Source organism: Salvia splendens, chromosome 3 (assembly GCF_004379255.2).
Source record: "Salvia splendens isolate huo1 chromosome 3, SspV2, whole genome shotgun sequence".
NCBI classification, from domain to species: Eukaryota; Viridiplantae; Streptophyta; class Magnoliopsida; order Lamiales; family Lamiaceae; genus Salvia; species Salvia splendens.
The window spans coordinates 33,245,763-33,271,556 of record NC_056034.1 but is presented as its reverse complement, the minus strand read 5'-3'; the positions used below and the strand labels follow the sequence as shown (position 1 = coordinate 33,271,556).

At 37.3% G+C, this 25,794-nt stretch overlaps 4 protein-coding genes across 7 annotated transcripts; 3 read left to right on the top strand and 1 right to left on the bottom strand.

The window, feature by feature from the left end:
- Positions 1–1,824: 1,824 nt before the first annotated feature.
- LOC121795725 (pentatricopeptide repeat-containing protein At4g30825, chloroplastic-like) lies at positions 1,825–9,094 on the top strand. Of its 4 annotated transcripts, none has more exons than XR_006049617.1 (3): positions 1,825–4,858; positions 4,930–5,018; positions 8,636–9,094. XR_006049617.1 is itself a non-coding variant. In XM_042194318.1 (2 exons), the coding sequence occupies exon 1, from the start codon at positions 2,058–2,060 to the stop codon at positions 4,845–4,847; it is 2,790 nt and encodes a 929-aa protein (XP_042050252.1). In that variant the 5' UTR covers positions 1,825–2,057; the 3' UTR covers positions 4,848–4,858; positions 4,930–5,159. The 4 variants fall into 4 exon arrangements, 1 of the variants encoding a protein (XP_042050252.1); XR_006049616.1 differs by lacking the exon at positions 8,636–9,094 and adding an exon at positions 5,762–5,963; XR_006049615.1 differs by lacking the exon at positions 8,636–9,094 and adding an exon at positions 5,639–5,963.
- A 3,675-nt stretch (positions 9,095–12,769) lies between these two features.
- On the bottom strand, positions 12,770–13,786 carry LOC121796889 (glycine-rich cell wall structural protein-like). Its single transcript, XM_042195658.1, has one exon. The coding sequence runs from the start codon at positions 13,784–13,786 to the stop codon at positions 12,770–12,772; it is 1,017 nt and encodes a 338-aa protein (XP_042051592.1).
- Positions 13,787–14,044: 258 nt separating this feature from the next.
- LOC121796888 (AAA-ATPase At3g28580-like) lies at positions 14,045–16,186 on the top strand. The gene is made up of 2 exons (XM_042195657.1): positions 14,045–14,059; positions 15,296–16,186. Exons 1-2 carry the CDS (start codon positions 14,045–14,047, stop codon positions 16,184–16,186), a joined length of 906 nt encoding a protein of 301 aa, XP_042051591.1.
- Positions 16,187–21,134: 4,948 nt separating this feature from the next.
- Positions 21,135–24,341, top strand: LOC121795724 (putative leucine-rich repeat receptor-like serine/threonine-protein kinase At2g24130). The gene is made up of 2 exons (XM_042194317.1): positions 21,135–23,874; positions 23,945–24,341. The coding sequence occupies exons 1-2, from the start codon at positions 21,273–21,275 to the stop codon at positions 24,331–24,333; spliced, it is 2,991 nt and encodes a 996-aa protein (XP_042050251.1). The 5' UTR covers positions 21,135–21,272; the 3' UTR covers positions 24,334–24,341.
- Positions 24,342–25,794: the final 1,453 nt, after the last annotated feature.

The following is a 25,794-nucleotide window of genomic DNA, read 5'->3' as shown; positions in this document are numbered from 1 at the left end:
AATTATCCCACATTGGAGAAGTGACACATCTTTTAATGTGCTTAAATTAAGTGACTTTATGTTACTTAATAATTATAGTGGACCAAGATGGGTGGAAGAGCCCACACGCGCGCACACGCGCGCGCCGCCGCCGCCGCCGCCCGCCCGAGCCCGATCCCGAGCCTGTGCTTGTGGTCGTGGTCGTGGTCGCGGGCCTCGGTCTTGATCTTGGATCTTGGCAATTGGTCTTTGGGTGGTCTTTGGTCTCGGGTCTGGACCCGTAGTAATCTTTTTAGACCGCCGCTGAGTCAGCAATCCAAGTGGCTTGACACATCGTCAAGCGTGGCACAGTCAAAGCCTACACGGCTGCCACGTGAGAAATCCACACGCGTAAGACACATTCCTGCCACAAGCTTGTAACCGCCGACGGTTACGAATGCGCCATGATGAGCCTTCATGGCTTGGTTGACCCTGCATGGTGGCTTTAGGGTTTAGGGCTTTATTCACAAGCATTTGCATCATAAGCTATCTCCCTCTCTCTGCATTGTTTTTCTGTCGAAAGCTCTGCTCTCTCCTCCATCCAATTCGCCGGAGCTCTGTTGATTGCGGTGCTGCTTCACCAGAGACGCAACCGTTTTATCTTTGGGGATGACACGCCAAACCGAGAGCACTACCGGGGCGTATCTCGTCTTGCGGAAAGAGGCCTCCTCGACTCGGCTAAACAACTGTTCACGGTTACTGTTTCGATTTCTCAATTGTAATTTCATTTCAGTTCAGTTTCCCCTCTTGTATTCCTTCTTTTGGGTTGTATTACGCCCGGCTGTATCTTGTAATCCCAGAAACCAACAATCGCTCGCTTTGACTTTCTCTTAAGAGGATCAGGAATCCGAGTTGAACCGTTTTGAGGGACATCATTATCCTCAATTCTCAAGGTGTGGCTATCGTTCTTACACAAGAGGGATGCATAATTTCTAATCTCAACATCAAGCTCTTGGAGTCTCTTTTTTGCTATTTTGACGGTTTCAACGTCATGGACACTTAAGCTCATGACGTCAAAAGATTGGCGTATCAACTCCTTCAAATGATAAGTTTTTGACATTGTCAAATCTAAGGAGCATAAACCACAATCATTATTATGAACTTCTTGTCTTGCCCTTTTCGTCCACCTCTTCAATATGTATTGCACAAGGACCGTAACCGCGAAACATCCTCGCGGTTCGGTTCCAGTTTGGTAATTTCCAAAACCGGAATTGGCGGTTTCGAACCGCGGCGGTTCTAGAATTGTGGACATCTCTAGTTGAATCTACATATTCATGTGCATATGCCCTCTCTTCAACACATCTAAGTCGCCTCCTTCTCTTTAGTTCTTATTAATGGTGCCATGGTCACCGCCTCACAAATATATAATACAGTACAAAAAAACACTGCATAGTACTCTTTCCATCTGGAATTAGGAGTTCTTCGTCATTTATTTTAAGAAATATGAGTTGAAAATGGTAGTGTAATAATGCATATCAAACTTTTATACTCCTTTTAGTTACACTAAAATGTCAAGCATTTGACACAAAATTTTATATAGTGTTGTTTTGTGAATTAAGTGGAAAGAGAACAAAATAAAAATAGTATTGTTTCAATTTTAAAAAAGTATATTGGACAATTCAAATGAAAAAGTGTTTCATATTTAATAAAATAGAGGAAGTATAATACTTATATAATGACATGTGAGAGGAATAAGCTAACATAATATTGAACCTATTTATTTTGAGTAAAATTGAAATTAAAATATTGAGCTAAAATGGTTAAAAGAGTGGCCGATAGTATCTCCTAAGGCATAGAGAATATATTTTCATGGTTAAATAAAACAGAGCTTCTCCTCCTCCACTTCTTTCAGCTTCCATTATCCTCTCTATAGTCTACTTTTTTTTGCTACAAGGTACGATTTTTCCAGCTTGAATCCACTTCTTCGAAGCTGAATTAATTTCATAATCAGGTTCTGCTTTCAAATTTGAGCTGAAGGCTTCTTCTCAAAGTTAATTTCTCAGTAAATGCAAAGAATTAATTAGGGGCCATTCTAGTCCATGGCCTCCCTGAAGCCCCTAATTTCTCCTGATAACAGCTCGTATGAGAGTAGGAAGCTAAGTTCTTTTAATTCTCTCAGTTTTGCTTCATATACTGTGTATTCGGGCATTTTTATTACAAATGGGGGAGCACTTTTTTTAAAGCCATTTTGTAAATTGAAACACATTACGGTTTCTAGGTTGGAAAATGAGTTTTTGGATAAATCTGAATCCAAGCTGGACGGTGATTGGTCGGATAGAGTGAAGAAGTATGTGGCCGGTGATGATAATCTGGTTTTAGAAGGCCAAAATTTTCATGGGGATTCTGATAGAGTGAGGGTGAATATCTGGAAGAATTTCAGGGGTGGGAAGGCATTGAGGAATAAGAGCAAAAATAATTTGGGTGATCAAAGGAATGCTAAAAAGCATAAGTGTGAAGAAAAATTCGGAAATACTTTCGATTCTAAAACTGCGTTTGAGTTAGATTTCAATGCTCTTGATCCCGACTTGAGCTTAGACTGTTGCAATCAGATCTTAGAGCTGCTTGAGGGAAGCAATGATAGCAAAGCTTTGAGGTTTTTTGAGTGGATGAAAGTTAAAGGGAAGTTGAAGAAGAATTTGACTGCTTATAATTTGGTATTGAGGGTTTTGGGTAGAAAAGGGGATTGGGATGGTGCAGAGGTCATGATTAAGGAGATGGTTTCCGAGTCGGGCTGCAAGCTTACTTATCAGATATTTAATACCCTTATATATGCTTGTTATAAGAATGGGCTAGTGGAAATCGGTTCTTGGTGGTTCAGGATGATGCTCAACTGCGGGGTTCAACCGAATGCTGCTACTTTCGGGATGCTGATGGCTCTATACCGGAAAGGTTGGGTTGTTGAGGAGGCGGAGTGTACGTTTTTACAGATGAGGAAGATGAAGATAGTGTGTCATTCTGCTTATTCAGCTATGATTACAATTTATACGCGCATGGGATTGTATGAAAGAGCTGAAGCGGTTATTGGTTTCCTAAAAGAAGATGAAGTTGTTTTAAATCATGATAATAGGTTAGTTCTGCTCAATGCTTACTGCCAGCAGGGCAAGTTGGGCATGGCTAAGCAAGTGTTTTATGCAATGAGAGAATCTGGTTTTTCTACTAACGTAATTGCATATAACACGATGATCACTGGGCATGGCAAAGTTTCAAAAATGGATGGAGCTGAGCAGTTGTTCCGTGATCTAAAAGATGCTGGTGTTATACCTGATGAGACAACATATAGGCTGATGATTGAAGGTTGGGGTCGAGCAGGTGGCTATAAGAAGGTGAAGCTTTACTATAACGAGCTCAAGAGGTTAGGTTTTAAGCCTAGCACTTCAAACTTGTATACATTGATAAGATTGCAAGCTGAACATGAAGATGAGGAGGGTGCTATTGCAACTGTTGATGACATGATCGATATTGGTTGTTCAAAGTCCTCCATTCTCGGGATTGTTCTACAGACGTATGAGAAGGCTAATAGAGTGGAAATGATGTCTTTGATTTTGCTAGGACCCATGTATGATCACGTTCTTAAAAACCAGACATCTTGTGCAATTCTTGTAACGGCTTACGTAAAAAATAGCTTGGTTTATGATGCTCTAAAAGTTCTAAGAGAGAAGCAGTGGGACGATCTCATATTTGAGGACAATTTGTACCATCTCTTAATATGTTTGTGCAAAGATTTGGGACGCCTGGAGAGCGCCATCAAGATATTTATCCACATGCCAAAATCTGCCAAGCCAAACTTGAATATCTCCTGCACAATGATAGACATTTACAGCAAAATGAGCATGTTTTCAGAAGCTGAAGGACTTTATATTGAGTTGAAAAGTTCAGATGTCAAACTTGACATGGTAGCCTTCAGCATTGTTATAAGAATGTATGTCAAATCGGGGAATCTGGAAGAGGCCTGTGTGGTTGTTGACTTGATGGCTGAAGAGGAGAATATTGTGCCTGATGTTTATCTTCTTCGTGACATACTTCGCATTTATCAGCGTTGTGGCAAGGCTGGAAAATTGGCAGATCTGTACTATAAAGTGCTGAAAAACGATGAAAGTTGGGATGAGGAAATGTACAACTGTGTGATAAACTGCTGTGCACGTGCGTTGCCGGTTGACGAACTTTCAAGGCTATTCGATGAAATGCTACAGAAAGGATTTTCACCAAACACCGTTACCTTCAACTTAATGTTGAATGCTTATGGGAAATCCAAGCTGTTTGGGAAGGCAAGAAAGGTATTTTGGATAGCTAAGAGGCGAGGCTTGGTTGATGTTATATCTTACAACACGATCATAGCTGCTTATGGGAAAAATAAATACTTAAGCAATATGTCAGCTGCTGTGAAGAGAATGCACTTTGATGGCTTTTCAGTTTCTCTTGAAGCCTACAACTGCATGTTGGACGTCTACGGGAAAGAAGGGGAAATGGATAAGTTTAGAGATGTTTTGCAGAGGATGAAGGCATCTATAGGTTGTGCTGACCTCTACACATACAACATCTTGATCAACATATATGGAGAGCGAGGATGGATTGATGAGGTCGCAGCTGTGCTAATGGAACTCAAAGAGCGTGGAATTGGCCCTGATTTGTGCAGCTATAACACATTAATAAAAGCATATGGCATTGCTGGGATGGTTGAAGAGGCCGTTGGTTTGGTTAAGGAGATGAGAGGAAACGGAATTGAACCTGACAGGATAACATATACAAACCTTATAACCGCACTGAAAAAGAACGATATGTTTCTGGAGGCTGTGAAGTGGTCATTGTGGATGAAGCAGATGGGAATGTGATTCTTGCAGTAGTAAGTTTCCGGCATGAGTTCGTTTTCCAACTCTTTATTGGCTCAGCTTAGAATGCGTTTCTGTTTTTCAGGTATCGAATTTGTTTACTATTGACTTGGCAAATCGAGCATGTACGGAGCAGTGAGACAGATATGCAGATCCATGGTGCACGAAAAACGGGTAATGTTTAAGAGCGTTCTGATGATTGTTTTAACTGTATTTTGTGATTAGAGCTCCTTAGTTGAAGTAGGAAGAGATCCAGAATTGGCTGTTGCATATATATATATATATATATATATATATATATATATAGGGAGATGATCAAAATAAGTATGTGTTTAAATCCAGAAATGCAGACCAAATCTCAGCCCTAGGATTAGATGATCTAATGGTCAATAATTAACCAAAAACACGGAAGGTCATAATTAAGCAATTTTAGGTCATATTATAATATTTGGATTTAATGTCATACTAAGATCGTTTTAGGTCATGCTTTGTTAGCATGACCTACAAATTACCTAATTATGACCTAAAAGTGCCCTAATTATGATATTGTTCTGCGTTTCTGTATTTAAATCCAGTTTTGCATAGATCAAAACCCTATATATATATATATATATATATATATATATATATATGTTAGTGATCAAGATATAACTAATCTTAAGTGTATAACTAGAGAACAAATCTCAGCCACACATCTTAATGGAACAAATATTATTTAGTTTAATAATATAAAATAGGAGAAGGGTATTTTTGGAAATTACATTTGAGATTTAAACCTGCGATCAATTACGCAGTTTTCTTCTTTCTCATTCCAAATCTGCGATCAAATCTCCTTCCAAATTTCCTTCCAAATCTGATCACTTCATCCAAATCGCGATTCCATGATCTGTGATGAAATTAGGTGTGTTTGGTTGCAGAGGATAGGGTGAATTTAATAGTTGAATGCTTGGCAGTTCCTGTACTCTTTATTCTTCAATTTTTTCTGTAAAATTTGGGTTTGACTGTGGAGCAAGTCCCCTTGCAGTTTATATTTGTATCTGAGGTGGGGAACTTAAATACAGGAAATATATTGTAATGATCCTTGATAATTAATAAATTTTCATAACACGATCGAGTAAATGAGGGATGTATTACAGTTGGGTTTACTGTATATGCTAATGTTTGCATCATAAATCATACATTGCGCTATTTAGGGAGTTAATTAATTTAGATTGATAATTAATTATCGACTGAATATGTAGTACTTGTAGATGCTTTTGTGAAAGATGGGTATTATGCTATGCATGGACCATAGTTAAATTGGAAACATTGCTAGGTTCAGAATTGGATCGACGCCTTGACGTGCCCAATCAAACTCACTTATTACTTCTATTCATTTAATTCCAAATCCAATATTTTCAAATTAAAATCCGCCACTTAACCAATTTTGAAGTACTAGTTTTGTTAACAATATTACCTCACTCTTTGTGCAAATTATTACTGATTTTACTTCACTCTTATTGTGATTTTACTTCACTCTTGTTAACAAAACACATCACTCTTATTGTGATTTTACTTCACTCTTATTAACAAAACACATAACTCTTATTCTGATTTTATTTCCCTCTTGTTTACAAAACACATCACTCTTATTGTGATTTTACTTCACTCTTGTTTACAAAACACATCACTCTTATTGTGATTTTACTTCACTCTTGTTTACAAAACACATCACTCTTATTGTGATTTTACTTCACTCTTGTTTACAAAACACATCACTCTTATTCTGATTTTACTTCACTCTTGTTAACAAAACACATCACTCTTATTCTGATTTTACTTCACTTTTGTTAACAAAACACATCACTCTTACTCTGATTTTACTTCACTCTTGTATACAAAACACATCACTCTTAGCATGATTTTACTCCACTCTTGTTTACAAAACACATCACTCTTAGCATGATTTTACTTCACTCTTGTTTACAAAACACATCACTCTTATTCTGATTTTACTTCACTCTTGTTAACAAAACACATCACTGTTATTGTGATTTTACTTCACTCTTGTTTACAAAACACATCACTCTTATTGTGATTTTACTTCACTCTTGTTTACAAAACACATCACTCTTATTCTCATTTTACTTCACTCTTGTTTACAAAACACATCACTCTTATTGTGATTTTACTTCACTCTTGTTTACAAAACACATCACTCTTATTTTGATTTTACTTCACTCTTGTTTACAAAACACATCACTCTTATTGTGATTTTACTTCACTGTTGTTTACAAAACACATCTCTCTTATTCTCATTTTACTTAACTCTTGTTTACAAAACACATCACTCTTATTCTCATTTTACTGAACTCTTGTTTACAAAACACATCACTCTTATTGTGATTTTACTTCACTCTTGTTTACAAAACACATCACTCTTATTGTGATTTTACTTCACTCTTGTTTACAAAACACATCAATCTTATTCTGATTTTACTTCACTCTTGTTAACAAAACACATCATTCTTATTCTGATTTTAATTCACTTTTGTTTACAAAACACATCACTCTTATTCTGATTTTACTTCACTCTTGTTTACAAAACACATCACTCTTAGCATGATTTTACTCCACTCTTGTTTACAAAACACATCACTCTTAGCATGATTTTACTTCACTCTTGTTAACAAAACACATCACTCTTATTCTGATTTTACTTCACTCTTGTTAACAAAACACATCACTCTTATTGTGATTTTACTTCACTCTTGTTTACAAAACACATCACTCTTATTGTGATTTTACTTCACTCTTGTTTACAAAACACATCACTCTTATTCTCATTTTACTTCACTCTTATTAACAAAACACATCACTCTTATTCTGATTTACTTCACTATTGTTAACAAAACACATTACTCTTATTGTGATTTTACTTCGCTCTTGTTTACAAAACACATCACTCTTATTTTCATTTTACTTCACTCTTGTTAACAAAACACATCACTCTTATTCTGATTTTACTTAACTCTTGTTTACAAAACACATCACTCTTATTCTCATTTTACTTCACTCTTGTTAACAAAACACATCACTCTTATTCTGATTTTACTTCACTCTTGTTAACAAAACACATTACTCTTATTGTGATTTTACTTCACTCTTGTTTACAAAACACATCACTCTTATTCTCATTTTACTTCACTCTTGTTTACAAAACACATCACTCTTATTCTGATTTTATTTCACTCTTGTTAACAAAACACATCACTCTTATTCTGATTTTACCCCACTCTTGTTTACAAAACACATCACTCTTAGCATGATTTTACTTCACTCTTGTTTACAAAACACATCACTCTTAGCATGATTTTACTCCACTCTTGTTAACAAAACACATCACTCTTATTCTGATTTTACTTCACTCTTGTTAACAAAACACATCACTCTTATTCTGATTTTACTTCACTCTTGTTTACAAAACACATCACTCTTATTGTGATTTTACTTCATTCTTGTTTACAAAACACATCACTCTTATTGTGATTTTATTTCACTCTTGTTTACAAAACACATCACTCTTAGCATGATTTTACCTCACTCTTATTTACAAAACATATCACTATCAGCATGGTATCTGAGAGTATAAAAGTTTTGAAAAATTCAATTAACATTCTGCCATGTAATGCAATCTCAACTAGTAATCACCATTCCAAATTCCTGAAACTTGAATATATGAACTTGCAATAGTATAATAATATAGTCCAAAATTCAACATGGTTGGGCATCAACTCAAAGTCAACTTGCAGTACACAACCATTTTCTCAAAAATCAAATCGGCAGTTGAATTGTATCAATCCCCAACCAACAATAGCGGAATACGTCGTATTCTGTGTAATACGCAGCCTCAGCGAGCTCCTAATATACGAAGCACGCCACATCCCCGAGCTCGGCGGCCGAATCGAGGTGATCCAAATGAAGCTCCGGTAGTTGCAATCCATCCTCGAGATCGCCGACGCCAGGCATGAAATCGACAAAGGAATCCACAACTGGATCGCCGAGACCAGAGAAGTCGCCTACGACATCGAAGATCTCCTCCTCGTAGTCCTCTCTCCGCCTAATTTTGCAAAAGAAGGAAGAGGAGAAGATGAGAAGAACGCAGTTTCTTTTTCAAATGCCAATGACGTAGCCTAATTTTGGATGTGCAATGACCATTATATCACCGCATTGTTATTGTGGAGTAAATTTGTGATTGAGGGAACTAATTTCTCCTTAAATTAAAAAATGACATGTATTAATACTAGCCCTTGATTTTTTTGATCTTGTGGCTATGATTTGTTCTCTAGTTATTTGGTTAAGGGGCATTTGCTCTAGATCACTACTCTATATATACATATATATATATATATATATATATGATTATATTCAATGTCAAACCAATTTTAATGACCGAACTAGAGAACAAACCATGTCCACCCATTTTGTTAATCTTATGGTCATAATTAATTCTCTCAAATATTATTAAATATTGTCAACATGTATTATAATATTATAAAACTAACGTGTGGGGCTGATTTTGTAATTGTAACCTTGGCAGTTAATGTGTTTACCTTGATTTCAGACAACTTAATTTGGAAATGATTTCACACGATTTTAATGCCCTCTTATTCCCACTTCAATCTTGAAAAATATTCACACATGTTAATATGATTGCATTATATTCACACGATTCTAATATTTACACGATTCTAATCTTCATGTTAACATGGCTTGATGTATTGTCTCAGTTTTTTAACTTCTTTATATTATTCTTAGATGAATACATTTTCTGTTTCGATGAATATAGTTTCATAATAAATGAATTAGTTAGTCTATTCAAATAACGTTTTGGATGGATGAACTAATCTGATGGTTTGATGAATAAATATCTACACAGAATGAATAATTTTTAATATAGAGTGATCTCTTTATATTATCATTTATGTTTTATTGAACTCATAAAATGTTTTTTCATATTGTAGTCAGTTTAATTCATAGTAAAACCATGTTTCCGCCGCCCTCAGTATAAAAAATTCATAATATATTCTTTAAGCTAATAAAAATCTCTAATAAGTGTACTACACAATATACCAGTTTTGGTTAATTTAAGCTAAAACCAAATGATGATTTAGACTATTCGGTTTACAGTTTATGTGGGAAAAACTGTTCCGATTTCAAATATCGAAATATCACTTCTTCTTAAGGTAACATGCTATCATCTTTTCAACATCAATGTCCTTGTTTTTGCTTTCCTCTACGTAGTATCTTGTAGTGATGCGCTTGTTGTTGAGGCATTCATGACTGAATATTGCATTCATCAAAGTTGAACAGTATTTGACCCTCAAGCTCTGCAGTAATCCTTTGCTAGTTTTTTCTGTACTCTGTCGTTGTTCTGTTTTGATCTTCTTTCTTTATTAGCTCGTTATCCATCAACTTTTGAAGATCCTGAAATTATCAGATAATAAACAATAATGTATAACCACTTTATTCCCAAACCGCATACATGGATTTTAGGAGATACTTCAGCTAATTAAATAATTAATTCATCATTATATACAATATGCGAACCTAAAATTTGGTCTAACAATCGATTGCCCGACTAACCTTCTAATTGTGGTGTAATTATCATTTGCTGATTCCTCCCTGGTGCATCATTTCCACCACATATTAACGGCGAGCCACCAGTTTTCATCATTTCTACCATACAAAAACTTCATATATCACACACATAAATCATTCACAATCCACCAACTGACACAAATCAGAATTAAATACTTCATCAGATGCAGAAAAGATTTCATTTTATAATTAAATAAACTCAGCTAAATCATTCTCATTTTCATCCTATAAATAATACAGAAAAACATCAAATAATCACAATAAGAGAACAAAACAACAGTTCATCGAATAACAAGTCCACATTACCAAATAATCATTCCACATCTAGTAAAATACATCACCAAACATCAAGTTAAATGACACATAGATCATAACAAAAAATACATTAGCAAACGTTAACCAGAATACATAATATAAATACATACTACTTCATCTAGTGTCGACAAGACTTCATATTTTAATTGTTAACGTTTAGATCACATCTTCAAAACCTTCACCCAACACACCAATTTTGGACAGACTCTAGCCGATTCTGAAGATACTTCATCTTATACTTTGATCAGTTCAATTACAACATTCTAAAATACTTCAGCCAACAAATTCACCCAAGTTTGAATGAAAAACACGAACTTTAATCGACTAAACAAAATTGAAAACCGTGAACAAAATATAAATGCATAACTCTTCATCTAATGTTGGCAAGACTTCAGCTTATAATCGTATACATTCATATCACAACTACAAAACCTTCACCCAACACAACAATTTTGGAGATACTTCAGAATCTGAACATATTTCATCTTATAAGTTGATAGGTTCATTAACATTATTCCAACATACTTCATCGAACAAATTTATCCAAGTTTCAATTAAAAACAAGAACTTTAATGAACTAAATACAATTGAAACTGTGAACAAAATATAAATTCTAGAATTGGGGTTAGCTTACCGGAAAGATTTGGTCGAAACAGGTGTGGGGTAGACTTAGGTTTGGTTTTTAGAGGGCGTTGCAGTGTAATTTTTCCAGATGAATGTCTTGGTACTGATTATAAGAAAAACGATAATCAGAATCTGAACTAAATTTACCACATTCAATGACCTAATTTGAAGTTCTGGAACGCGATTTTCAAATCACAGATTCTGAACTAAATTAATGAAAGAACTAAACTCACCGGGATCAGATGCAGTTTTGGAACGCAACGACCGCTCATCTACAACAAAAATGAACGAGATTAGTTCGAATGGATTTGGTAGACTGTAACTATTTTTTACGACAATGAATACCGTTCAATTTGCTCTGCCTCGTGTCCACCATGGTGAGAATCTGTAGATGACTAGTGTTGAGGAAAGCCAGAGGACTAGGGTTGATAAATGGTGTAGTGAAACGGCGGAGAAGAGAATGGGGGTGAAGCTGAAACGTCGCGGCGGAAGTGGAATGGGAGAGATTTTACCATAATTCCATATGCTGTGAATAACGCTTCCATCATTTTTACCATATTTGACCACATTAAGAAATGACTAACATGCCCTTTGGATGAACAATTTAATTCACAGGATGAAATTCAAATTTATGATGTAGGATCTCTAATCTCAGCCACTAGATTAAAATCCATTGGCTAATATTTAGTCTCTAGTTCTACACTAAGAAGGTGTTGTGGGAATAAGGGGACCATATATATATATATATATATATATATATATATATATATATATATATATATATATATATATATAGGTATATAGGGTTTTGATCTATGCAAAACTAGATTTAAATACAGAAACGCATAACAATATCATACGTAGGGCACTTTTAGGTCATAGTTAGTTAATTTTTAGGTCATGCTAACAAAGCATGACCTACATTAAACTCAAATATTATAATATGACCTAAAATTGGTTAATTATGACCTTCTGTGTTTTTGGTTAATTATTGACCATTAGATCATCTAATCCTAAGGCCAAGATTTGGGCTGCATTTCTGGATTTAAATGCATTTTTTATTTTGATCATCTATATATATATATAGTTTCATAGTAACATATTTATAATAGTATCATTGTATAGATAGATGGCTAAGTCGCAGGATTTGACAAGAACATTTTATTACTACCACTGGTACAACATTACATCAGAAATAGAACTGAAATTTTTGTTCCAAATCGAGGTTGCAAGTAAATGCATTTATCTCAACAAAAAAAAAGGTTATAAAATGACTACTTAGGGAAATACATAACTAAAGGGAAAAATATGTGAAACTCTTTAGAGCGGTGGTTTGTTCAGTTGAATCAACCAGCACGGCCCTGAGTTCCTGCACCAGCACCACCAGCACCAGCGCCACCAGCACCAGCGCCACCTCCTATTCCTCCACCTCCACTAACACCACCACTGATTCCACCGTTAGCTCCAGCTCCACCGTTAGCTCCAGCTCCACCATTAGCTCCAGCTCCACCATTAGCTCCAGCACCAGCTCCATCACCTACATTTCCACCTCCACCAAATCCACCCCTAATACCACCACTTATTCCTCCCCCAGCTCTAGCTCCACCACCAGCTCCAGCTCCAGCATTACCTCCAGCTCCACCACCAGCTCCAGCTCCAGCATTACCTCCACCACCAGCCCCAGCTCCAGCTCCAGCATTATCTCCAGCTCCACCACCTGCTCCAGCTCCACCACCAGCCCCAGCTCCACCACTAATACCACCACCTATGCCGCCCCCAAATCCGCCACCAGCCCCAGCTCCACCACCTGCCCCAGCTCCACCACCTGACCCAATGTCACTGATTTTGCTGTCTAATAATGTAGCATCACGCTTACCTTTTCCCCTACCAGCACCCGCACCAATATCATTAACTCCGACAGTCCTAGTGCCACCTCGTTTTTCCTCACTTACATCTTTACTTCCACGGTTCCTGTTGCCTCCACTACCCATGCCAGCTCCCTCTCCAACTCCGGCTCTGACTCCGGTTCCAGCTCTGGCTCCAGCTCCAGCACCAATTCCAGCCCCAACACCAGCACCCACGCCAGCTCCAGCAACACCACCAGCGTCGCTTCCCTTTTTCCCGCCTGCATTTTTCTCTCCTTTGATGTTGTTGCCGAATCCTACACCGGAACCAATGCCAGCTCCCACACCACCATCAACTCCTCCCTTTTCTTCCACGCCACCACCAATTTCATCGTTGGCACCACCATTGTTACCTTCGTTTTTAGAAACATCAGGCTGAACTCCAACAAGCCTCCTAGCCTGCACACCTCCCACCACCAAAATCACAAACACAACCACAAGAGATCCTTTTCCGGCCATTTTGACCAACATTCAATGAAAAATGTCTAAAACTACGACACTTTTTATAGCCAATTTCACTCCACATTATAACCATAGATATTGTAGCAAACCATTTTCTCCCTTTTTTAGACAACTTTCCGATTTTCAAGCTTCAATACTTGCATATACGTGATAATTCCTTGCATGCCACACATACGTTGGTGGTTCGAAAAAATTAAAATAATTTTTAATCCTATATTAAGGCTTTTAAAGATTTTTATCTTGATATGTAAAATAATGTCGTTCATCAAGGCAACTGCAAAGAATTTAAAATAATCTATTGTTAATTTTTGTGATATTGTATATTGCATTTATAAATAAATGAAGTAGGATCTTGCTGAATGTGTAATATTTTTAATTTAGTTTAATTTGTTTGCCGCTCGAAATTTGGTTGAAAATTTGTTTAGTTTTTATGAATCACGGTTATTATACTAATACAGTCAAAGATAATATGGGCTAGCCCTCTACTCAATAAGTAACCAAATATTAATAAAATTAATTAGATTATTACTAGTATTTCTTATTTTCCTCTTCTTTCCATAGCCTCTGCTTTTCTCTTCTGTAAGTTTTTTCTTGAATTTCTATGTCTCTTCCTTCCCTTTTCCTATTTTAGTAAATAGAGAATGATTTTGGAATTTGAATGCAATAAATAATAATCAGAAAAGTGTTTTGGTATAATTTTAGTGTAAATCTAAAGATATGTATATTTTACTTAAAAATCTATAATATAGGATGATTTTGCAGTACCATTAGATGCATTTTTGTATAACACTATAAGTTTTAACTTATACTCCCTCCGTCCCGCTTTAGCAGTCCCGGTTGAGTCTGGCACATGTTTTAAGGGGTATTAAAGTGTGTAATAAATAAATGATGTAGTGGAGGTTGGGTCTCACTTTTCAAACAACTTTTTTACTTTTTTGCTTTTAAGTGTGTAATAAATAAATGATTTAGTGGAGGTTGGGTCCCACTTTAAATGATGTAATAAATAAATTGATGTAGTGGACATCAATTTTTATGCACCGAGTTCAACCGGGACTCCTAAAGCGGGACACCCGAAATTGATCAACCGGGACTGCTAAAGCGGGACGGAGGGAGTAGTACTATTGGAGATGGTCTTAAGGTTCTTGCTTCATTATAAATTTTGATTGGGTGGGTAACACACTATCGTGCTTCTTCTTCTTTGGATTTAGATTTAGACTAAAGTCTCAAGATGGTCCTTAACATATTGCGTTTTTTTTTTTTTTTGGTCCAAAACATTATCTTTTGAATTATTCGGTCCCTCACATTTGAAATCGGATCACATTTGGTCCATTTTGGACGGTTCCGTCAAATTTTTGACGGTTTTAATTACCGGGTCACAAATCCGTCACTAATCTATCACTATCTGGGAGAAACTGATTCGTCACAAATCCGTTACTAATCCGTCACTAATCCGTCCCTAATCCGTCACAAATGTGATCCGATTTCAAATGTGAGGGATCGAATAAGCGGGAGGTGGTGGAGGCCCTCTTGGCGTTCAGCAAGGGGGAGGCGTTTTATAACAAGATCGGGCGGGCGTGGAAGCGGGGCTACCACCTCCACGGCCCGTCCGAGACGGGGAAGTCCACCATGATTGCTGCCATGGCGAACCTCCTGGGCTATTACGTCTACGACCTCGAGCTCACGGCGGTAAAGGACAACACGGAGCTGAAGAAGCTCCTGATCGCGACCTCCAGCAGGGCAGTGATCGTGATCGAGGACATTGACTGCTCAATCGACCTCACGGGGCAGAGAGTGAAGAGGAGAGAGAAGGAGAACAACCAGGTGCTGATGGGAATGGAGGAGAATGAGACGAAGAGCAGCAAAATTACTCTTTCTGGGCTGTTGAATTTCATAGATGGGTTGTGGTCTGCTTGTGGAGGAGAGAGAATCATTGTTTTCATGACCAACTATGTGGAGAAGTTGGATTCGGCGTTGATAAGGAGATGGAGGATGGATAAGCACATTGAGCTGTCGTATTGCAGCTTTGAAGGGTTTAAGGTTTTGGCGAAGAACTACGTTGGGGTGGAGTGGCATGAGTTGTTTCCGAGGATCGAGAGGTTGTTGGGGGAGGTGGAGATGACGCCGGCGGAAGTGGCGGAGAATTTGATGCCGAGGAGCTTGGCCGGAGATGCAGAGGAGTGCTTGGAGAGTGTGGTGAGGGCGCTCGAGGCTGAGCAGAAGAAGTTGAACGCAACAATGATGAAAACACCTCTCCAGCGGAGAAGATTAACGGGATCCTTGTCTCCGGAGGAGAAGATAGATGGAATGCGATTTGAAACAGAGGATTCCTCGGTCGAACCTTTCATGAAACAGAGTCATTGGGGTAGAGGATATTATATATATGATACGGATTTGTGACGGGTTAGTGATGGATTAGTGACGGATTAGTGACGGATCAGTTTCTCCCAGTTAGTGACGGATTTGTGACCCGGTAATTAAAACCGTCAAAAATTTGACGGATCCGTCCAAAATGGACCAAATGTGATCCGATTTCAAATGTGAGGGACTGAATAATTCAAAAGATAATGTTTTGGACCAAAATAAAAAAAAATGTAATATGTTAAGGACCATTTTAGAACTTTAGTCTTAGATTTATGACCATGTAGATATAAAGCAAGTAATCAAACTTTTTCAACGGCGGTCCACTTCCTTCTTGATTTTTTTCTGTCTGGTTTCACTTTATTTTGGGTGTCTTCTCTTTTAGGTGTTGTGTTGTGTCGTGTCGTGTCTATGTATACCTTGGTTGCCAGCTTCACTTTATTTTGGGTGTCTTCTCTTTTAGGTGTTGTGTTGTGTCGTGTCTATGTATACCTTGGTTGCCCTCGGACCTTTTTTTTTTTGTTTTTGTTTCATTCTGTTTGAGTGAGCTATGTTGTTTGAGGTAGTTCATTTAAGGCAGGTTTCTCTATGAGCTTTTCGTGGTTCGTTATTGTTGTTCAGCTCACCATTCTTCAATAGTTTGAACAGTTTTGTTTCATAAAAAAAAATCGTGGAAAGTAACCCGAAAGGTGCCGACATAATCCTATTATAAAGTAGGTGTATCATGTGTTTTTAGTTAACTTCAGACCAAGAATTTCCGTTGACTTTCTCAAAGGAAAATCGTTTAGATTTAGTGGCCAATCAAGTATGTTTTCTCACTGCACTGCCCAAACACCAAATAATTAATCATGCCGTTATTATATCACATGAAAAGACTTCAATGGATTATATCACAAAACTCATTTCAAGAAAATATTTTTATCAGTCTGTACATTTTCCTGAGTCTGAAATGTTTTTTTGTCTTTTTCTTGACAACCCTCGTCTCATATGCTATATGATATGATTGAAAATGCTTGTCTAACGCAACCGTCAATTTAATTCAGAATAATATACTCACAAATATGAAGGGTTTAGAGTTTAGACATGAATGTCACATTTGAATTTTAAATTTTATTTTTGGCAAAACACACCTAGAGGTCTCGGTACTAATAAATTTTAATTTTCTATAATTTTTTTTGTTTTATTCTTCCCTTGTATGATTTTTATTTGTTCCATTAAGTCTGTTTATATTTATTTTTTTTGTTTTATTAGGTTGTTATACTAATGAATTTTGATTAAAGAAGTTTTTATACTTTTATTTAATATGGTCGGATAATTATTTAATGGAGTTGAGAATTTAATCAACTAAATTAATTTCAAAATAAATTAGAAAAAAAATTAATCAACACAAGCAAAGTTAATTAAATTCTGAAGTCTATTAAATAAAGATCCAATTAAAGAATAACTTAAATAAAAAAAATGCATTAGTATAATGACCTACTGAAATAAAAAACCATAAAAGAATCTAGTGAAACAAAATGCATAACTATAAATACTTAATCAAACAAAAACTAATAAAAAGATTTAATAAAATAAAATGTTCTAAATATATTTTTCCATTATTTTTTTTATGTGGGTATATATTGCACGAAAGAGGAGATTTATCCAAAAGGACCGGCTACATTAAAAAAAGTTAATATTAAATTTGATTAAATTCAATTATTTTGACATTCAGCTTCACAGAAGTTTCCCAATTTTAGTAGATTGTGAGGTTTTAGGCTTGACTCCACACATATCACATTCACATGCATTTTACTGCAAAGTGCAAAATCATAAACTTTTTCAGATTAATTAAAAAGTGCACCAATGTACATGGTCTTATTTCCATTTCTTAATGATTCGAACATTTGTTTAATATTGATTTAGTAAATTTAATGCCCTTTACTTTAGTTCCACACCGTTTAATTAATCGACAACAGTATATGGATATTACGATTAATTTATTCTGTTAATGCTTAATTAGTCCTCTAGCACTATTTGATCGATCGTGATAAGTAGGCACATTTTCCTTGTCTTTAACGATTGTTTTCAATTTTTTTTGCTTCAAAGTTGTCACGCATGAAACATAATTATGATAAATATATAGATCAGCTTGAGATCTAAATTTCTGTTTAGATATAAAAAGTTGCACTTTACTTAAAAAGTTGGTCAATTTGTGTATTTATAATTGCAAATTGAGCTTCTTTTACAAACTCTAATTACCACTCCAATATCGTGTCCCAAGGCTTTCGATTAGTTTTGCGTCGTTTGAATTAAAAGTTGGATGAGTTTGAACTTTGAATTAGGACATATTTCTTATAAAACTTAATTTTAAGGCCGAATAATTCTTGATATTTCTATATGGTCGTATTAGGGTGATAAGTAATTACTAACTAGAACTAATTTCAGTCCGTCAGGTCTCAAATTAGGCGGCTAAGATTAAATCTTATGTGATGTCAACCTGGTTTGTAAACAATGTTAGTACTCAGTTGAGATATTATTGGAAACTGAATTTTACTTATTCCGTCGGCCAATAATAGTCCCAGTTTGATTTGATACGGGTTTTAAGAAATGTAATGGAAAGTGAATGAAAAAAATTAGTAGAATGTGGATTCTACTTTTATACTTCTATAGTTAAATGTGATCCAATACTGAAAGTGGTAAAAAACAAATGGGATAATTGTTCGCAGATGGACGGGCGAAAATAACATTTTGGAACTATTATTGGTGGATGGAGGGAGCATTAGTTATAACTAACCATTATCTTACTTTAAAAAATATCTCGAAACTTTAAATCCATATAATTATCTCGATTTAAATATTTTTTTTACAAAACATATGTCAAATTAAATGTAATTTAACAGTTTCTAACAATATAAAATTTGATATTTATTTAAATTTTCATATTTTTCGATAATCAATTGATTGTCAACATATATATCATAAAATATCAATAAAATTCATAGTACAATTTTAATAGTATAATTGTGTTGACATACTCACAGTTTATTATTCTGTGTGTGTGAGTGGTCCAAGCGGTAGATTGGTTAATGCCTGAGGCCAATGGTCCCAGGTTTCGAGAACTTGACATACTCATGTCATTAGATTTATATGTTTAATATATTATGTTGACATTGCTAAAATCACGAAAACTTGTACGTATAAAGAATGACATTGTATACAATAATATTTTCAAATTGAAGTTATGAAATTATTTTCCAATTATTATATCTTTAAATTATACTCCCTTCATCCATGAAAAGTATGAACTATTTCCTTTTTTAGTCATGTCTCTAAAAAGTATGAACTTTCTAATTGGGAAACTCCTTTCTAGGTGAGACTATTTCTCCACTAATAATACTTCAAAAAAAATTTCTTTCGGTTTCTCTCTTACTTTTCCAATTATGCATTAAAATATGTGTCAAACCATAAAGTTATCATTTGATTTGTGTATGGATATTTGATTTCTACATTGTCAAGCAAACTCAAAACTATGAAAAATGTGAAGAAAAAGCAGCGGAGGTTAGCCGCGACGCCCTATATAATATTATTATTAATATTATCAAAACTATAAACTTAATTAATTAGTTAAGCACGGGAATAGTTAATTGACTTGACACACAAATATTTAGAATATAAATATATGCTTGTTGAGGTCAAATTCTACTGCGCATAGTCTATAACTTGGCCGAAACCCACAAGAATAATTTTGTTTTTGGTGATGAAATCTTTGCAATCATCAAGTAGTCATTTTGATTAGTATTAAGGTGTCAACTTGCCTTTCTATATTGACATATTGTTACTCAATTTTAATTTTCCAACACATGCCTCAATCTCAATGCTTTAGCCCATTTGTTTTTGTAAACAATTTTAAAGTATTGGGTTTACTTCTGTCGGCGTTGATAAATACGGAGTACACTTTTATATTCCGAATAAACGAAAAATGCATAGTTTGGGTTCAACCGTTCAAGTGTATGTTGACATGTTGTATTTTCATTTTAATATATACTCCCTCTGTCCCAAAGAACATGCACTTTGGGTTCTACACATGTTTAATGCAAAATTAGTACAGTAAGAGAGAGATAGAGATAAAAAGTAATTAAAGTATTGATAGTGGGAAATGAGCCCACCTCATTAGAGAGAAAAGAGTTTCCAAATTCGGAAGTGTGTGAGACGGAGTAAAAAGGAAATAGTGCATATTCTTGTGAGACTGCAGGAGTATTTTTTATTTGGACATTAGTGTAGGGCAATATGTACTAGTTTCGTCTAGTTTAATTAATTTGATTAGTATGCTAATTCATTGTCTTTAAGTCTAATTGAAAAGATTATAAAAGGCACAAATAAACTTGGCGAATCTCATACATAGGGCCACCATTGGATTGTGTTCCTATGACTAAACCACTCATTCGAAAAAATTCATCCCACGTTTTAATGAAAATTCTTTAACAGCTATTTATATTTTGGTCTTGTAGCTTAAAATTAGAAATTTTCTATTTAAGAAAAACGTTCTCTTTAATAAAATAAAATTTATTCTTTATTAATAATATTCAATCATTTTCTTTATCTATACTTTTACCTATTTTGTATTAAAACTCACCACTTAAAACATTTTTATTTTTAAGTAGTGATAGTATATAAAAGAGATAGCATAGCGGGAACCATAAAAACTACATTTGCAAATAAAATTCTAGGACCAATTCATTTATTGCCAAAAGGAAATGGTTAACTCGAGCAGCTAGCAAAACAGGTCAATTCATTTAATTACCAAATTACATCTACATAGATATGAAGAAGTGAAAGCTTTCCCACATCATCCTATCCTAAAACCCGACTAAGCGTGATTAAAACCTAGTTTATCTCCAAATCTAACAACTCATTCTCCACTAATCAGGCCTAATGACATGTAAACCACCCAAACTCGTTTAACGCTTCAGTTCCCACGTGTTCAATTCTCAATTGTCAACCAAAACATACTCACTCATTCACCCTTCAACGGCAGTTAGGCATCAATCTAAGTTTAAATAATAAATAAAATATTACAATAGGCCTTTGCTTCTTGGCATTGGACATCTCAACCATTTGTCACACCACCTTATAACACTCTGAGATGCGTGATTTCTTGCCACATTCTCTCTTCACCAATCCCTCCATATCCAAACCTATCTTAATTACCATGGATTTCTCCAAACTCTCTATTCTCTTCTCAGCCATAGTCTTGTACATGTTACACTCGGCGAACGATGCTCGAGTATTAAATGAGCGCGTCCCCCTCCTCTCCTTCATGTCCGGGATCACCAGCGACCCCGGACATGCCCTAGCAAATTGGAATGCCTCCGACCTACCCCTCTGCGAATGGTCGGGGGTCGGGTGCGACATGACCAAAAACAGAGTTGTGGAGCTCAACCTAAGCCACAAGTCTCTTCGGGGCACCATCTCCCCGGCCCTCTTTGTCCTCTCCCAGCTCGAGATCCTAGACCTCTCCGGCAACTTCCTCCGTGGGCAGATCCCGCCCGAAATAGGCTTCCTCGACCGCCTCAAAGAGCTCAGCCTCTCATCCAATTCCCTCCAAGGAAACATCCCTTCCCAAGTGGGATCACTAAACCAACTAGTTTACCTCAATCTCGGCAGCAACAAACTAGATGGTGAAATCCCTGCTTCACTCTTCTGCAACGCCTCGTCTTCGCTACAATACCTTGACCTCTCCAACAACTCCCTCAACGGGGAACTCCCTCAATGCGCGCTCTCTGAACTCAAGTATCTTCTACTTTGGTCGAATGGCCTAGTCGGAGAAATCCCCCCATCGCTATCAAACTCAACGAAACTCGAGTGGCTCGACTTGGAGTCCAACCACTTTGAGGGAGAGCTTCCCACCACAATCTTAAGCAGAATGCCACATTTGAAATACCTCTACTTATCATACAACCATTTCTCCAGCCACCACGGAAACACCAACCTCGCACCCTTTTTCGCCTCTCTCAACAACTCCTCCCCCAACTTGCAGGAGCTCAACCTGGCCGGGAACCACCTCGGAGGCGCTCTGCCTCCTATCATCGGCAACCTCTCTGCTCTTGTTCAGATCAATCTCGATACGAACTTCATCCACGGTGAAATCCCTCCTCAGATATCCAACCTCGTCAACCTCACCCTGCTCAACCTCTCGAGCAACCTCATGAACGGGACCATCCCGTCCGAGCTAAGCCAGATGGCGAAGCTAGAGCGCCTCTACCTGTCGAACAACTCCCTCTCCGGCCCCATCCCGGCCTCCCTAGGCGACATGCCGCATTTGGGACTGCTCGACCTCTCCAAAAACAAGCTGCAAGGCGCAATCCCGGGGAGCTTCGCCAACCTGATACAGCTCAGAAGGCTTCTCCTCTATGAAAACGAGCTGACCGGTTACATTCCATCCAGCCTCGGAAAATGCATCAACTTGGAAATTCTTGATCTCTCCTGCAATAGAATATCCGGGACGATCCCAGCTGAGGTTGCCGGTTTAAGCAGTTTGAAGCTGTATTTGAACCTCTCTAGCAACATCTTAACCGGCCACATCCCTTTGGAGCTGAGCAAAATGGACATGGTGCTCGCCATTGATGTGTCAAACAACAACTTGTCGGGCGCCCTGCCTTCGCAGCTGGGGAGCTGCATCGCTCTAGAAACCCTCAACGCGTCTCACAACGCGCTGGAGGGGCAGTTCCCCGGGGCTATAGGCAGCCTGCCTTATCTCCGGGAAATCGACGTCTCCTCCAATCGCCTGACCGGGGAGATACCGGAGTCTCTGCAGGCCTCTGCTTCACTGAAGCTGCTCAACTTCTCCTACAACAGCTTCCGTGGGAACGTGACAAGTAAGGGCTCGTTCGCGTCGCTCACGGTGGAATCCTTCCTTGGAAATGAAAAGCTCTGCGGCTCGATCGAAGGGATGAGAAATTGCCGCAGGAAACGAGCTCGCCATTTCTTGATGGCGATTTTACTGTCCCTGTTAATCACTCCCATTTTCTGCGTCGTCGGATTTCCGTTACTAATGAGAAGGAAACTGCAACTGCGGGTGGTCAGTGCCAAGGCGGCGGCGGTCATGGATGAGGAGGAAGCTAGAGAAGAGATCAAGTATCCGAGAATTTCTCGCCGGAAACTGGGTGAAGCAACAGGCGGATTCAGCAGCTCCAGCCTCATCGGGTCGGGCAGATTCGGGCAGGTATACAAAGGCATTCTTGAAGACAACACGAGGATTGCGGTCAAGGTTCTGAACCCGAAAACGGCAGGGGAGATGAGGGGCGGTTTCAAGAGGGAGTGCCAGGTTCTGAAAAGAACGAGGCACAGGAACTTGATCAGGATCATCACGGCATGCAGCGGCCCCGACTTCAAGGCCCTCGTGCTCCCGTTGATGCCCAACGGGAGCCTGGAGGACCATCTGTATCCTGCAGATGGAATGAAGAAGGGAATGGAATTGGATCTGCCACTTCTGGTAGGCATATGCTGCGACGTGGCGCAGGGTATGGCCTACCTGCACCACTACGCCCCGGTGAAGGTCGTCCACTGCGACCTCAAACCTAGCAACATACTCCTCGATCACGATATGACCGCTCTAGTAGCGGATTTTGGCATAGCCAGACTTGTCAAAGGCGTTGATGAGAATGCAGCCAACTGTGTCGATGAGTCAGCGTCCTACGACTCCACTCATGGCCTATTATGTGGATCTGTTGGCTACATTGCTCCTGGTTAGTTAGTTAGTTAGTTTGTTATATTTTACTATAACTTTTTTCTAATTATAATTGTATTGTGGAATAGAATATGGGATGGGAAGGCATGCTTCACCGCAGGGGGATGTGTACAGTTACGGAGTTCTGGTGCTGGAGATAGCGATGGGGAAGAGGCCGACCGATGTTCTGTTCCAGGAGGGGTCGAGCATGCATGAATGGGTGAAGAGCCATTACCCTAACAAGCTCGGTCCGATGGTGGATGAGGCCGTAGCAAGGATGGCGCCACGCGCCCTCACCTCCCACGAGAGGAAGGTGTGGAGCGACGTCGTTTTGGAGCTCATAGAGTTAGGCCTAATCTGCACCCAGTATAGTCCTTCTGCTAGGCCTAGTATGCTGGATGTGGCGCATGAGATCACTCTTCTTAAACACTATGTTACTTCTTCTCCCTCAACCTTACTTATTGAACACACTGATTGATTCTTTTCTTTTTCTTTTTCTTTTAAATTACACCAACATTTTTGATACACTACACATGATGATCGAGACTTTTTTTTCTTGATTATTATTATCATTTATAAACATTTTTGTTGAAATCCCGAGAAAGTATATTTTATTGTTCATATATTATGCGTTACTATCAGCAAATGAGAAGCTTAATCTTTGTTTAATCAGGGATAAGTTTTTTATAACGAGCTTAATTATGAGTGGAATTGCACTTTGTCTCTTAATTGGCTGTTTGAGCCTACCATTAAGAGCATTAATTAATTATTAAATCTAATTTGATTTGGGTGGCGGAAGATTGGAACTACCCAACTCACTTGTACTTAAAACGACAGAGTGCACAAGGCAATCATTCATGATTAATTAAGTAAGCAAGATATAACGCAATACTCCTATTTACAGATTTACTACTGCATGCATATTTACCACAAGAATATTGAAGCGCACAATCTAATTAAGTATAGTGCTAGCTGTGATTTAGTTTAGGGTTTGGAAAACCCTAGTTATTCGATTTTATAAAAATAGCTTCTTTATCTAAACGCCACCCTCTATTAGGTGCCAAATCAAATTGGTTGGGTCATTATCGGTCAACTTGTGACCCAGCCTAATAAGGACTCTCCTGAACTCGGCCTATTTAGGAAACTCTCAACACGACGAACACGACATGTACATGACATGAACCCGTTAACGATACGATGTAATATGGGTTGACAAGACACAATAATAAGCTAATAACAGCCCAAACTAGATTTGCATTATTAAAATCTTATGTTACACGAATCTGATTTACACAATTAAAACTTGATATTACGTGAGTAAAAAGTTTATAAACTTGATTTACACAAACATAAAAATTAAAAATAGAAATATATACTCTCTTTTCTCTAAAAATAGAAACTCTTTCCTTTTTGGTTTTTTTCCTAAAAATAGAAACTTTCCATTTTAGGAAATGGACTCAATCCACTAACACTTACTCCACTATTTTTCCTCTTCTTCTCTCTTACTTTACCAATTTTGTATTAAAAAATGTGCCGTTTCCAAAGTTACTATTATTAGGAAACGGATGGAGTAGTATATTCGTAAAAGGAGTAAACATAATTAAAATGATAATATTAAGTTTTAATGAGTGGCCTGAACCCAACCCAATGCGAATTCAATCCAAATTGTCGGGTTCCTAATGGATCAAATCAATATGAATACGAACCTAATAAGGTTTACCCAAACCTATTAATTTTGTACAGATTCATATTGGGTTTTCACACAGTCTCGTCTGAAAAATTATCAGACCTAGTATCAATCCATGTGAATATTTGAAGATTTTATGTAGGATATATGGTAGAGAGAAAATATATGTTGCATAATTAATATGGGCGTTTGTGAGCAACTAAATTACACGTAGGCCGCTTTCCTAACTTTTAGAATCAACAGAATATAATT